General features: G+C 44.4%; 1 protein-coding gene across 1 annotated transcript; it reads left to right on the forward strand.

Annotated features, from left to right (window-relative positions):
- The first annotated feature begins 3,830 nt into the window (after positions 1 to 3,830).
- snrnp35 (small nuclear ribonucleoprotein 35 (U11/U12)) lies at positions 3,831 to 11,027 on the forward strand. The gene is made up of 2 exons (XM_048544623.2): positions 3,831 to 3,949; positions 10,006 to 11,027. Exon 2 carries the CDS (start codon positions 10,010 to 10,012, stop codon positions 10,793 to 10,795), a length of 786 nt encoding a protein of 261 aa, XP_048400580.1. The 5' UTR covers positions 3,831 to 3,949; positions 10,006 to 10,009; the 3' UTR covers positions 10,796 to 11,027.
- Positions 11,028 to 15,430: the final 4,403 nt, after the last annotated feature.

Consider the following 15,430-nt stretch of genomic DNA (forward strand, 5'->3'; position numbering starts at 1 on the left):
GCTGACATTTTAAGTTTGTACTTTGCTCTCACGCTGACATTTCTGTTCTCAGTCTGCTACACTGTACCAGTGAAATTCAATAAAAGATTCTGGAACAGCATCTCACTTTTCAATTATATGCTTTACATCGTTCTGGACTTAGCACTGAGTTCAACAATTTCAGGCCATGATCTCCGACCCATTTTTTTACTTATCTGTTTTGGTTTGTCTCTTATTTGTACTTTCATAGAGCATAGCCCCAGATCTTGCTTTTGTTTCTTTGTTTTTTTTTGCCCTATTCACATTACCTTTGGCTGTATAAAACAATGTCAGAAGCCAGACAACACCAGGTATAGTCCAACAGGTTTATTTGACATCACAAGCTTTCAAAGCATTGCTCTTTCATCAGGTGAAGTGAGAGAGGAGCATATTGGCACAGAATTGGCAGAGGCAAAGAGACCAATGGGCAGAGAGATCAAAAGATCATACAAAGTGGATTGTTGACAGGCCAAATAATAGGTCTCTGCAGGTGATCAAGAGTGTCAGACAATGTGAGTAAAGTGTCAACAGCTGAATAGCAAGCGAAGAGATGACCTATAATCTAATTAAATGAGGTGGAGAGATAATTACAAAAAATTTAAAATAAAATGGTACTGCAAACAACCAGTTGACTGGAATAACATGATAGGTAGAAGAGTCGTATGCCAAAGGTCTAACCAGAGTAATAAATAATCCAAAACTATGCAAACTAATTACTGTAGAGAGATTATAAGAATTTATCAAGGTGCTGGCATCAAAAAAGGACAGTAAGGAAGATTTTACAGATACAGAAGTATGGTGGGGTCACATGTAACATGACATGAACCCAATATCAGGGTTGAGGCCACATTCATGGATATGGAGCTTGGCTTCCAGTTCCTGTTTGGCAATTCTGTGTTGATGTGTTTTTTGAAGGCCACCTTGGAGGACATGTACCCAAAGATCAGAGGCTGAATGTCCTTAACTGCTAAAGTGTACTCCGACTGGGAGGAAACATTCCTGCCTGGTGATTGCTGCACACTGTCCATTCATCCATCGTCGTAGCATCTGCACAGTTTCACCAATATACCATGCCTCGGTTTCTCCACTGTTTTTTCACTGTATTACTGATCTTCCTCTTGGCTTTAATACAGCTCAAAACTAATTACATTCCTTAAAATTTCCATGTCCTCATGAAAGGTCCCTGACTGAAACTTTGTGCAGCATTTTATGGTGGCCTAAGTAACATGGGCTTTGGCAAGATTTGTGACAAGATGATCAGTAAGGCTGACCTCAACTTTGGGAAAATCTCACTCCACTTTTTATGCTTTTGATGAGTGGTGTGGTGAATTATGGGAGATCATTGCTGGTTTAAAACCTTTTTAATGGTCTAATTCACCCAATTAATATTCATCTTCCTATCTAACCAAACATGCCAAACAAGCTAGCCATTGAGAAAACTTGACATAGGTATTGGGGGTGGGGGGGTGGTACCTGTTAGATTCATCTCACTGTTTGATTCATAGAGCCTCTATGCAGTGTAGTACCAAACAGCATCTCAGGACACAATCCATAGGCATCAACTTAACAGATGTCTCACCCAGTGATATTGATTACTAGTACTTGCCAATCTCTTGTGACATCTTGGTAGCTCTCCAATATACTTGCAGGATTCTACTAATGCACAGACCTACATTGCAGTGTGTACCAGTAACTAGCATTAAAAGCCTGCTGCAGGGACAATTTGTGAGCATGGACAGGGACTCAGCTCATAGATTGGACAAAGTTGCATCTCATGGTTTCTCAATTACTCTCTCAGACCTCATCAGTTAGCACCCATCAGTATGTTTGCACTGCCTATGATTTCCATACTTTGCTGTGCCAATTAGTGCAGTCACACAATCATACAACTTGCCTTGCTGGTCAGCAATCCTCAATCATGGGGGCATACGTCTTTGCTGTATGGCAGTCTGTGATGTCAATCTCATGCTGCTCTATGTGCCAGCAGCTGAGATGGCAAACACACTACAGGTGCAGGAAGCCTTGTTTCAAGGTCTTAGGGAAGTGGTCCCCACTGAAGTCCATAGAAGCATCATAAGTCGGGTGGTCCCAGCATGCGAGATTAAGGACAGGCTCTGACACAAGTCCAGGGGATTGGTCACAATCAGTTGTCCAATTGGGTTGTTTGCTGTCAGGGGTCCTCTGTCTCATGAAAGACTGAGAGTCTGGGGAGTGAGTCACAATCAGGCCTGTGGCTGTACAGTGATCAGTCTGGGCAGTTGGGCTAATATGCAGTCATCACTCAAGCATCCAGGCAATTCTCGACTGGGACTGTCCTCTTTGGTTGCTGAAGTGGGTGGGCCATGGTCAGTCCTTCAGATCCATCCACAGAAACTAAGAGAAAGTAGAGTGACTGGAGGAGACAGCAAGTTATTCTTCAAGAGTGGGGACTGCAGGCAGATAACAATTGTGAAGGGGGGTTAATGTAAAGCATGAATGGGAAGGGGATCATGTAGTAGGGTGCTTTGTTCCACTGTCAGGAGTACTTTGACTTCAATGGCAGGAAAGTGTATCACCATGGTTACTTCATATGCCCATGGCTGAGGAGGGAGAAAGATGGGCAGGCACCAGCTCCTGTAAGTAGGTTGGAAAGGAACATGGGAAGATGTGAAGCCTGTAGGGTTCACTGGAGTGGTCTAACAGATTTGGGCATACCATCACATTGACCTGGAAGCCACTGGCCATGCCCACTGTCACTTTTCACTGTGCTGAAAATTGAGAGAGTGCAACAGGGAAGAAAGTGGCTGCGAAGTGTTTCTGCTTTTGGGGCGGGAGGGAAAGCAAGATGCAGTGTGTTTTACGATCTTAAAGGGAGATAACATGGCTCACAGTGATGCATCATACAGGACCCAGGCCTGCAGGATTCCTAATCCCCAGTTAATCAAATGCACTGGCCCTCTGTTTTGCTATGCTACCTCCCTGACCAAGGAATTGCTGACCAACTCAATCACAACAACACTTTTAGGCATAGAGGCCAGGGAAATAATGTGGATTAAAAACAGATATTGCTGGGAAAGCTCAGCAAGTCTGGCAGCATCTATGGAGAGAAATCAGAATTAAAGTTTTGGATCTAAGTGATCCTTCTTCAGAACTGATGATAGCTAGAAAAATGTCACAGATGATAGGGTCAGGGAGGGGGTAAAAAAATGATACCATGGGGATAGAACTGAAAGATAAAGAAGAACAGATGGACAGACAAAGGAGAAGATAACAATCTAGGTAGGAGGGTGAAATAGCTACCAATGGAGATTGTAATGTGGCTAACAAAAGGTTGTGTGTAATTTCCTGATTATGTGATAACAAGGCCTGGTGTGTGTGATCACAGGTAATAGGAACTGCAGATGCTGGAGAATCTGAGATTACAAGGTGGGGAGCTGGATGAACACATCAGGCTAAGCAGCATCAAAGGAGCAGGAAGGCTGACGTTTTGGACATAGACATTTTCTGATGAAGGGTCTAGGTCCGAAACGTCAGCTTTTGTGCTCCTGAGATGCTGCTTGGCCTGATGTGTTCATCCAGCCTCACATTTTATTATCTTGGAATTCTCCAGCATCTGCAGTTCCCATTATCTCTCTCTACACTCTGTTATCTCTGGTGTGCGTGGTGCTAGCAAACCTGCTGAACTTTTCCAGCAATTTCTGTTTTTGTTTTTAATTCAAAAAATCGAGTTCGCAGTGACAGAATCAGACACTCTCCCTGTGGGTACAATGAAGCCCAGGCAAAGGTAAAGAGAGTTTTAAATAATGTCGGAACTTCCATTTGCAGCCACCCGGAACTTGAACAAGCCGGAGCACTAAACTGGACGGACCGGAAACAACGGGGTTGGGGAGTGGGATACATTCTGCCGTGGAGAGATAAAGTATTGATTCGTTAATGTGTTGGAGAACGGCAGGTCGGTTTCTCAGTTTGATTTATTGAATTTGTTGTGAGGGGGCTGGGATTTTAGTGCAGAATTTCCTCCCCGTTGCCTCAATGGGAACGGATTCACCCACAGCGTGTCCCTTTCCTCGAAACGTTTAGGTTCTGCCCCGGCCCGGTGACTGGAGCAGGAATCGTACCTCGATTCCGCTGTATTTCCTCCACTGTTCAGTCTGGTGGGATCACTCGCTCCCAAGACAGTGAAGAGAAGCAGCTATTACAGTTACTTCTTGAAGTGATGCTCGACCCGAAGCGTTAACTCTCTTTCTATCACCAGACTTGTTGAGTTTTTTTTCCAGCACTTTGTTTTTAATTAAAGATTTCAAGCACACGCAGTATTGTACATTTCTTATAATACCGAATCATTCTTTAAGCGGAGTTTGTGGGAACTGCAGATGCTGGAGAATTCCAAGATAATAAAATGTGAGGCTGGATGAACACAGCAGGCCAAGCAGCATCTCAGGAGCACAAAAGCTGACGTTTCGGGCCTAGACCCTTCATCAGAGAGGGGGATGGGGTGAGGGTTCTGGAATAAATAGGGAGAGAGGGGGAGGCGGACCAAAGATGGAGAGAAAAGAAGATAGGTGGAGAGGAGAGTATAGGTGGGGAGGTAGGGAGGGGATAGGTCAGTCCAGGGAAGACGGACAAGTCAGGGAGGTGGGATGAGGTTAGTAGGTAGATGAGGGTGCGAGGAAGGGATGGGTGAGAGGAAGAACAGGTTGGGGAGGCAGAGACAGGTTGGACTGGTTTTGGGATGCAGTGGGTGGAGGGGAAGAGCTGGGCTGGTTGTGTGGTGCAGTGGGGGGAGGGGACGAACCATGCTGGTTTAGGGATGCGGTGGGGGAAGGGGAGATTTTGAAACTGGTGAAGTCCACATTGATACCATTAGGCTGCAGGGTTCCCAGGCGGAATATGAGTTGCTGTTCCTGCAACCTTCGGGTGGCATCATTGTGGCACTGCAGGAGGCCCATGATGGACATGTCATCTAAAGAATGGGAGTGGGAGTGGAAATGGTTTGCGACTGGGAGGTGCAGTTGTTTGTTGCGAACTGAGTGGAGGTGTTCTGCAAAGCGGTCCCCAAGCCTCCGCTTGGTTTCCCCAATGTAGAGGAAGCCACACCGGGTGCAGTGGATGCAGTATACCACATTGGCAGATGTGTAGGTGAACCTCTGCTTCATGTGGAATGTCATCTTGGGGCCTGGGATAGGGGTGAGGGAGGAGGTGTGGGGACAAGTGTAGCATTTCCTGCGGTTGCAGGGGAAGGTGCCAGGTATGGTGGGGTTGAAGGGCAGTGTGGAGCGAACAAGGGAGTCACGGAGAGAGTGGTCTCTCCGGAAAGCAGACAGGGGTGGGGATGGAAAAATGTCTTGGGTGGTGGGGTCGGATTGTAGATGGCGGAAGTGTTGGAGGATGATGCGTTGTATCCGGAGGTTGGTGGGGTGGTGTGTGAGAACGAGGGGGATCCTCTTGGGGCGGTTGTGGTAGGGGCGGGGTATGAGGGATGTGTTGTGGGAAATGCAGGAGACGCGGTCAAGGGCGTTCTCGATCACTGTGTGGGGAAAGGTGCGGTCCTTGAAGAACTTGGACATCTGGGATGTGCGGGAGTGGAATGTCTTATCGTGGGAGCAGATGCGGCGGAGGCGGACGAATTGGGAATAGGGGATGGAATTTTTGCAGGAGGGTGGGTGGGAGGAGGTGTATTCTAGGTAGCTGTGGGAGTCAGTGGGCTTGAAATGGACATCAGTTACAAGCTGGTTGCCTGAGATGGAGACTGAGAGGTCCAGGAAGGTGAGGGATGTGCTGGAGATGGCCCAGGTGAACTGAAGGTTGGGGTGGAACGTGTTGGTGAAGTGGATGAACTGTTCGAGCTCCTCTGGCGAGCAAGAGGCGGCGCCGATACAGTCATCAATGTACCGGAGGAAGAGGTTTCCCCCCACAGTGATCGAGAACGCCCTTGACCGCGTCTCCCGCATTTCTCGCAACACATCCTTCACACCCCGCCCCCGCCACAACTGCCCCAAGAGGATCCCCCTCGTTCTCTCACACCACCCCACCAACCTCCGGATACAACGCATCATCCTCCGACACTTCCGCCATCTACAATCCGACCCCACCACCCAAGACATTTTTCCATCCCCACCCCTGTCTGCTTTCCGGAGAGACCACTCTCTCCGTGACTCCCTTGTTCGCTCCACACTGCCCTCCAACCCCACCATACCCGGCACCTTCCCCTGCAACTGCGGGAAATGCTACACTTGCCCCCACACCTCCTCCCTCACCCCTATCCCAGGCCCCAAGATGACATTCCACATTAAGCAGAGGTTCACCTGCACATCTGCCAATGTGGTATACTGCACCCGGTGTGGCTTCCTCTACATTGGGGAAACCAAGCGGAGGCTTGGGGACCGCTTTGCAGAACACCTCCGCTCAGTTCGCAACAAACAACTGCACCTCCCAGTCGCAAACCATTTCCACTCCCCCTCCCATTCTTTAGATGACATGTCCATCATGGGCCTCCTGCAGTGCCACAATGATACCACCTGAAGGTTGCAGGAACGGCAACTCATATTCTGCCTGGGAACCGTGCAGCCTAATGGTATCAATGTGGACTTCACCAGTTTCAAAATTCCCCCTTCCCCCACCGCATCCCTAAACCAGCCGAGTTCGTCCCCTCCCCCCACTGCACCACACAACCAGCCCAGCTCTTCCCCTCCACCCACTGCATCCCAAAACCAGTCCAACCTGTCTCTGCCTCCCCAACCTGTTCTTCCTCTCACCCATCCCTTCCTCCCACCCCAAGCCACACCCCCATCTACCTACTAACCTCATCCCACCTCCTTGACCTGTCTGTCTTCCCTGGATTGACCTATCCCCTCCCTACCTCCCCACCTATACTCTCTCCACCTATCTTCTTTTCTCTCCATCTTCGGTCCGCCTCCCCCTCTCTCCCTATTTATTCCAGAACCCTCACCCCATCCCCCTCTCTGATGAAGGGTCTAGGCCCGAAACGTCAGCTTTTGTGCTCCTGAGATGCTGCTTGGCCTGCTGTGTTCATCCAGCCTCACATTTTATTATTTAAGCGGAGTTTGCTGATCTGAACGGTGACATTACAGTTGGTCTTAACGGAGGAATTTAGGAAGTGGGAAGTTATTCAGGATTATCAATCACTTCAATTGGTTGCAGCTGGAAGTTGCAATTCTGTTTATCAAGCTTAGTTATGATGCTTACTGTGTGCTAACACTCCAAGTCGAGGAAGTCTAATAATCTCAGATGTCCATTAAATGATGTTTTATGCCTGTGGATATAGACTCCTGCAATTGTCTGCGCCTTCAAGCTAATGGTGTAGAAAGTGGAGAAAACAGGAGTTACCAAGAAAAACCCTTGTAAAGATGAAATAATATTGCGTTGCAAAACACTCGATCCTTAATGTGATGCTACTGAGTCTTAAATTCCTACAGGAATTTTTTTTAAACTAATTGCTTGTAGCGTTGAAAAATGGAGACAACTGTGAGAGTTTTATCCATTGGGTTTTGAATTCATAATGTTTTGGAACTGGATGAGTGTGTGAATGTAGCTGTCATTTGAGCTGCAGTGCCATCTAATGCCAGTATCAATACGTTTACAATAACAAATACTATAATGAAGATAATCATAAATTAGCTATGAATCTGGGCACAAAAAGAATTAAAAATCTGACCTAATTTTTTCAGTCATAGTCGTACAGCACAGAAACAGACACTTCGGTCTAACAAGTCCACACCAACCATGTTCCCAAACTAAGCTAGTCCCACCTGGCCCATATCCCTCCAAACGTTTTCGATTCATCTACTTGTCCAAATGTCTTAATTGTTGTCATTTGTATCCACATCCACTGTTTCCTCAGGTAGTTCATTCCATGTGCAAATCATCCTCTGTATTTAAAAAAAATTGCCTCCATGCCTTTTTTAAATGTCACTCCTCAAAAATGTGCCTAGTCTTGAAAATCCCCCATCCTAGGGAGAAGACAACTACCATTAACTTGATCTATACTCCTTATTATCTTATAAACTTCTAATCAGGTCACCTCTTAACACTCCAGTCGAAAAAGTCCCAGCCTTTTTTTTATAACTCAAACCTTCCATACCCGACAACGTCCTGGTAAATTTCTTCTGAACTTCTGATTTTGGAATATTGTGTTCACTTCTGGTTGCCACACTTCCAGAAGGATGTAGTGGCTTTGGAGCGGGTACAGAAAAGATTGATCGGGATGTTGCCTAATATGGAGGGCATTAGCTATGAGCAGAGGTTGGAGAAACTTAAGTTGTTCTCACTGGAACGAAAAAGGTTGAGGGGTGACCTGATAGGGATCTACAAGATTATGAAGGACATGGACAGAGTGGACAGTCAGAAGCTTTTTTTTCCCCCAGGGTGGAAGAGTCAGTTACCAGAGACCATGGGCTTAAGGTGCGAGGGGCAAGGTTTAAAGATGATGTACGAGGCAAGTATTTTTTACACAAGAGAGTGGTGGATGCTTGGAACTCGCTGCCGGTGGAGTTAGTGGAAGCAGAGACTATAGTGACTTTTAAAGTTCTTCTTGACAAATACATGAGCAAGACGGGAATAGAGGGATGTGGTCCCTGGAAGGGTAGGGGGCTTTAGTTATGATGGGCAGCATGTTGGTGCAGGTTTGGAGGACCAAAGGGCCTGTTCCTGTACTGTAATTTTCTTTGTTCTTTGAACCATCTTCAGCTTGAATAATGTCCTTCCTATAATTGGGTGACCAGAACTGGACACAGTATTCCAGAAGAGGTCTCACCAGTGTCCTGTACAACCTCAAAACGACTTCCCAACTCCTCTATTCAAAGGCCTGAGCACTGAAGGCATGCCTGCCAAGTGCCTTTTTAACCACCGTGTCTATATGTGATGCAAACTTCAAAGAATTATGTACCTGAACCCCTAGATCCCTCCGTTCTACAACACCACCCAAGGCACTACCTTGAATTGTATAAACCCTAACCTTTGTTTGTTGCACCAACACGCAATACCTCGCATTTATCCAGATTGAACTCCATTTTTCAGCTTATTGACCCATTTGATCAAGAACCTTTTATAATCTTAGAAAACCTTCTTCACTTTCTACTGTGCCATTAATTTTGGTGTCATCTGCAAATTTACTAACAATGCCTTCTATATCCTCATCCAAATGCATAAATGACATAAAAGAGGACCCAGAACCAATCCTTGTAGAACAGCACTGGTGACAGGCCTTCAGTCTCAAAAGCAGCCCTCCGCTATCACCCTCTGTCTCCTGCTAATAAGCAAATTATGTATCCAATTGGCAAGCTCGCCCTGAATCCCATGTGACTGAACTTTACTAATTAGTTGACCACACAGAGCCTTATTGAAGTTTATCACATTATTTCCCTGTACAGTTCTATATCCATAGATAGGTCTGTAGGTTGTGCTATCTCGACACACATTCAATTATTTTAGCAAATGATATATGCAGCAACATATTGTGAATTGAAAACAATTCATAAAAGCAGCCCCTCCAAGCTTGGCAATCAATGGAAAACAGTAGTTTCAAACTGATCCTCAATGCCTTCAAAAAAATGAGTTGCTGATAACAAGAATGTCTCTGTCTCAGTTTCGAACTTTGGTCCAGTTTCAATGGATGCTGCAACTGACCATTGCCTTTGAGTTGGAGAAGCAAAAAAAATTGCCAATATTCCTGCTCATTGTTTATTGCAGTGACTGTCCTGGCTGGACAGTATGTTGGTCTCATGAGAAAAATATTGGCCTCAGCTGTGACATTTAAAGTGCACTTGAATCAAGGTTCAGATATGTGAACTGGTTAATACACTAGGCAGTTAATGTATCAGCATGATGCTGTTTGGTCGTTCTATTTGGACAAGATTTCTCAGACCTGGATCATAAGTACAACGCTATGATAGAGGGTGGCACTGTTAACTGCATTAACTTGAGATGAAGGAAGCACATGAAAGAAATTCTGCCTTCTCATGGTATAATTCACAACTGATTGTGTTTCAGAACAATGAATGAAGTTTGGACTCCTATTGCAAAGCATTACAACCCATTGAAAGCTGGAAGCATTGATGGCACTGATGAGGAACCCCACGACCGAGCTGTGTCAAGGGCAATTGCAGCCAAGTACAGACCAAACAAAGGAGTTTTAGGAGACCCTCACCTGACACTCTTTGTCGCCAGGTTAAATCCCCAAACTTCTGAGGAGAAGTTAAAAGACACTTTCTCCCGATTTGGGGATGTCCGTAGACTGAGACTTGTGCGTGATATTGTCACTGGCTTTTCCAAATGCTATGCTTTCATTGAATATAAGGATGAACGTTCATTATTAAAGGCACATCGTGACAGCAATAAATTAGTGGTAGACCAGAATGAAATATTTGTGGATTTTGAATTAGAACGCACTTTGAAAGGATGGGTCCCACGGAGACTGGGAGGGGGATTAGGTGGTAAAAAAGAATCTGGCCAGCTACGGTTTGGTGGACGAGATCGTCCATTTAGGAAACCTATCAGTCTCCCAGCATTGAAGGCAGAACTATACACAGAGGGTCAAGCTGACAAACTGGATAGGTCAAGTTCCAGAGAACTGTCGAGAGATAGCCGGCAGTGGGAGAGAAGTCGAGACTGGGAAAGGCGAAGGGAAAGAGAGCAGAGAGGTGAGGAAGGACAAAAGCGTGATGGAGATAGAGTGCGATACAGAAGTAGGGAAAGAGATCATAAACGACAAAGAGATGAAGGTCGATATACAGAGGAAGATAAACACCAACGGAGAAACAGGCATAAAACTCGACGATAGAAGCTGTACTATGGGTTTACCTTCCTAGTGAAAGTAGAATTATCTTTTTAGGCTCTGTTCCACCGAAGTCTTCAATTACTTTTATGGTACAACTAAAATATGAAGTACCTTATCAACTTGTGGTGTATAAATAATATTCACAACTTGCTGATAAACTTGTGTTATTTGAGAGCAAAGATTGTTTTGGTTCTGTGAAGGTTTGCTCTTTCAAATAAAAACAAATGTAATGTTATTTTTTTCTCAAGTTTTCTGCCTTCTGCTTCGCTCCTGGGGTACCAGCCACCCTCTAGGCCTTCTCTTGATTTTCTGTCCTTGAAGGACTCTGGAGAGTGTTTAGATGGTCTGTCCTCACCTAGCATCCACAAATGGTTACAGTCTAGCATGGGTCACTAATAGTGATCAAAAGCAGGCTCTGTATCTAAGCTCTAGCACCCAACACAAGAGAACTGCAATTAATTGTGACAATTCAATTGTTACAGGTATACTTTTACTAGCGAACAGGAATATGGATCTTGTCTATGTCGTTCAGGACTAAGTTGTATATTAATTTGATGAATCATTGTAGAAATTCATTTTTTACCTTCCATCAGCACTAGCAATTCTCACTGAAACAGCAGATTAATAACTTTGTACTCAATATGTTGATTTTGTTTCATGGAGAACAAACTTTATAATTTCGTACATTGTCAAATTTGAATAAGAATTTTTCAGTTTGAACAACTGTTACATAAGTGTCTGAATTACAAATAATCTTTCCAGATATTTTCTTATATCTAGTTGAATATCGGTGGTATTTCCATGTCAGTTGAACATTTCCTTGCTAGAAGATTCAGTGGTGACTTCTTTATTAGTAAGCTATCCAACAGCTGGTTGAGGTTGCTACTGGTCTTGAGCTTGCTCTTGCATCTGCTGTTCCTCAGTCTCTGTGCCTTTGTTGCAGTGTAGCATGAGAGATTGTGACTGGATCATTAGGCCACTGTTATGAATCTGTATCAGGACTATAGAAGAAAAATGGGTCCTTAGTAATGTGAAGGTTTAGCATAGTCTTCCATGCAGTGGGATATGGAAGACTCTGAAAGGAGGGTCATTTAATGATTCTGCATGGATATTTGACATGGGGAGCTTTATTCTAATGAATGTAGCACAAACCCGTTTGTGCAAATACAGGAGGAAGTTGTAAGTGTTATTTGATTACTAGACAGAAACATGGTGAGAGACTTTAAGCTCCAGCAGAGAGGGCAAAGCACAAAAAGGTGAGGCTGTGTTGCTGTTAGTATTGAAGTTGACATAAAGTGAGTGTGAAGTAAGGAGTCTTAAGATGCAAGATAACAAAGTGTGAAGCTGGATGAACACAGCAGGCCAAGTAGCATCTCCGGAGCACAAAAGCTGATGTTTCGGGCCTGGACCCTTCATCAGAAAAGGGGGATGGGGAGAGGGTTCTGGAATAAATAGGGAGAGATTTGATTTGACTTATTATTGTCATATGTAGAGACAATGAAAAGTATTGTACTTTCTGCTAACTAGTCAAATCATACCTTACATAATTACATCAGTGTATTGGAACAGAATGTAGAATATATTGTTACAGCTACAGAGAAGGTGCTGAGAAAGGTCAGTTTTAATGAGGTTCATACATAAGTCTGATAACATTGGGGAAGAAGCTGTTCTTTAATCTGTCTGTCACTGTACATAAAGTATAGTGGCAGCAATGTTCTGAAGATTTACATTTTAAGGTGCAAACTTTAAATGCAGAGCCATCTTCCAAGTACATCAGAGATGTCCCACAAGGGTATTGGAAGGGTGATGTGTATCAATTCAAATGTGTGAATGGCTGCTGCTCAAGGGGCATGCCAAGAGATGTTGGTGACGGATGTCCAAGATGGATGGTTGGAGGAACAGGTATGAGCTGGAATCACCAGATAACCACTCTTGACTTTCATGTGGGTAATTGTCACCAACTGGTTTCTATCTAGTGGGTGGGAGAACATAAAAGTGCATATAAATGAGATGACATTAGCTAATATAACAAAGTGTAGAGCTGGATGAACACAGCAGGCCAAGCAGCATCAGAGGAGCAGGAAGGCTGATGTTTTGGGCCTAGAGGGTTTCATTCCAGAAGCAAAACAGCCCACACTAGGGCAGAAAGAGTCAAATCAAGTAGTGTGATTCACATTAATCACCTCCTTAGCCCTTATGAGAAGAGGATCCTGAATCTAACTGCCCTGAGCAGGGTCTGGACTGGTATCGTTTGATTTACTGTGCCTGGAACCCGTGAGAGATTATCTCCCACAGCTGGACTAAGGCCTGTTGCCTGCTGTGGCAAACTTTGTGGATTTGTGGCAGTGTGAAATTACTACAGTCTTGCCATGCTATATGAGCCAACTATTCAGGCTGAGGAGGCAAAGCACAAAAAGGCACGGATATTGTGAGCATCTAGGAATACATCCCAGGATACTAAAAGAGATGATGGGAGAAGTAGCAGCTGCACAGGTGGTAATTTTCTAAAATTTGCTGGACTCTGGGGGAGTCCCAGCAGATTTTAAACATTGTTTAAAATGGTGTGTAGACAAAAGATGGGGAATTATAGACCAGGTAGCTTAACCTCCTGTCGCTTCCTCTGTAAGAAGATGCTTGAGCCTATTATCAAGGAAGAAAGAGCAAGGCATTTCGATAGAAATTGTCCCATTGGGTAGATGCAGCATGTGTTCATGAAGAGCAGGTCATGCTTGACAGATCTTTGGGAATTCTATGAAGACATTATGAGCAAGGTGGACAATGGGGACCCAGTGGATCTGGTATACTTAGATTTCCAAAAGGCCTTCAACAAGGTGCCGCACAAGAGGCTGCTACACAAGATAAGGATGTATGGAATTAGGGGTAACGTATTAGCATGGATAGAGGATTGGTTGATGAACAGGAAGCAAAGAGTGGGGATGAATGAGTACTATTCTGGCTGACATTCAGTGAACAGTGTTGGGACTGTAATTATTTACAATTTACATAGATGGTTTGGAGATGGGGACCACGTGTAGGGTGTCAAAGTTTGCAGATGACATTAAGGTGAATGGCAGAGCAAAGTGTGTAGAGGACTGTGAAACTTTGCACAGGAACATAGATACATTGAGTGGGCAAAGGTCTGGCAGATGGAATACAATGTAAATAAATGTGAAGCCATATATTTTGTTAGGAGTAATAGTAAAAGGGATTCTTACTTGAATGGTTAAAAAGTTGCAGCATACTGCTATGCAGAGGGACCTGGGTGCCCTTGTCCATGAATCACAGAAGGTTGGTCTGCAGGTATAACAAGTAATTAGGAAGGCAATGGAATTTTGTCCTTCATTGCTAAAGGAATTGAGTTTAAAAGCAGAGAGGTTATGTTGAAGCTGTACAAGGTGCTGCTGAGGCCACACATGGAGTACTGCACGCAGTTTTGGGCTCCTTGAGAAAGGATGTACTGGCACTGGAGGGGGTGCAGAGGAGGTTCACCTAGGTTGATTCCGGAGTTGAGCAGGTTAGTTTATGAGGAGAGACTGAGTAGATTGGGATTATAGTCATTGGAATTCAGAAGATTGGGGGGGCGGGCGAGGGGGGAATCTAATAGAAACATATAAAATAATGAAGGGAGTAGATAAGAAAGAAGTGGAGGCAGGTGAAGCTAGAACAAGAGGGCATAGCCTCGATTAGAGGGAGCAGATTTAGGACTGAATTGAGAAGGAACTTCTTCCGAGTTGTTAATCTATGGAATTCCTTGTCCAGTGAAGTAGTTGACGCTACTTCAGTAAATGTATTTAAAGCTAAGGTAAACTTTTTTTAACAATAAAGGAATTAAGGGATACGGTGAGAACACGGGTAAGTCGATCTGAGCCCACGAAAAGATCAGCCATGATCTAACTGAATGGCGGAGCAGGCTTGAAGGGCCGAATGGCCTACTCCTAGTTCTTATGTGGCTGGTGCCAGTGGAACATGCCCTGAAATGGAGGTGCCTTGTATCCAATATGGGGGGATTGGTTTTTGGAACAAGCAGCAAGTTGAACGCACCAAGAACCTGTTCTGATTTCCATGTTGAATGTTCCCATAGTAGGTTTGGTAAGATCACAATATGTAGCATGTTTGACCATTAGCAAATTGCTGAATGACCAAGAACAAGTCAATTGGGAACTTGCTGCTCCCTAGCAAGAATATCCTCATGTTGCTTGACCAAAGTAGGCAAGTTGTAGCAAGATGATTTTGATGTTGAAATGGCCATCTCACCAAATGCTACTGCTCATCTCACCATAGCCTACATTGTTCAAAGCCTAGCAGAATGCTGCCCTTTGTTGCAGAATGGAATATTCTGCTCTCGATGTCAAGAATATCATCACTGCTGATCCCACCCTACTTTCTCAATTTTTGCTTCAATGCCCACATCACTCAGACTGGGAAAATTCTGTTTAATGCTTTTCGTTGTAAAAGTGGCTTTTTTTGCTCCTTGGGTTGCTATCATTTCCTTGGAGTTAGGGTATTAAGCTATTTTTTTGAAGTAGAATGTTGTGCACTTAGCCAATGTGTTCTTTCAAATAAGCTGGGGATGGACAAAAATTAAGCAGAATGCATAAATGGGTCATTTAAGAAAGAAATTCATTGATTAAAAAAATC

Source organism: Stegostoma tigrinum, chromosome 15 (genome assembly GCF_030684315.1).
Source record: "Stegostoma tigrinum isolate sSteTig4 chromosome 15, sSteTig4.hap1, whole genome shotgun sequence".
Taxonomy (NCBI): domain Eukaryota; kingdom Metazoa; phylum Chordata; class Chondrichthyes; order Orectolobiformes; family Stegostomatidae; genus Stegostoma; species Stegostoma tigrinum.

Bases quoted from the DNA above. Each gene is read 5' to 3' on its own strand.
- snrnp35 (XM_048544623.2), top strand. From the start codon at position 10,010: ATGAATGAAGTTTGGACTCCTATTGCAAAGCATTACAACCCATTGAAA.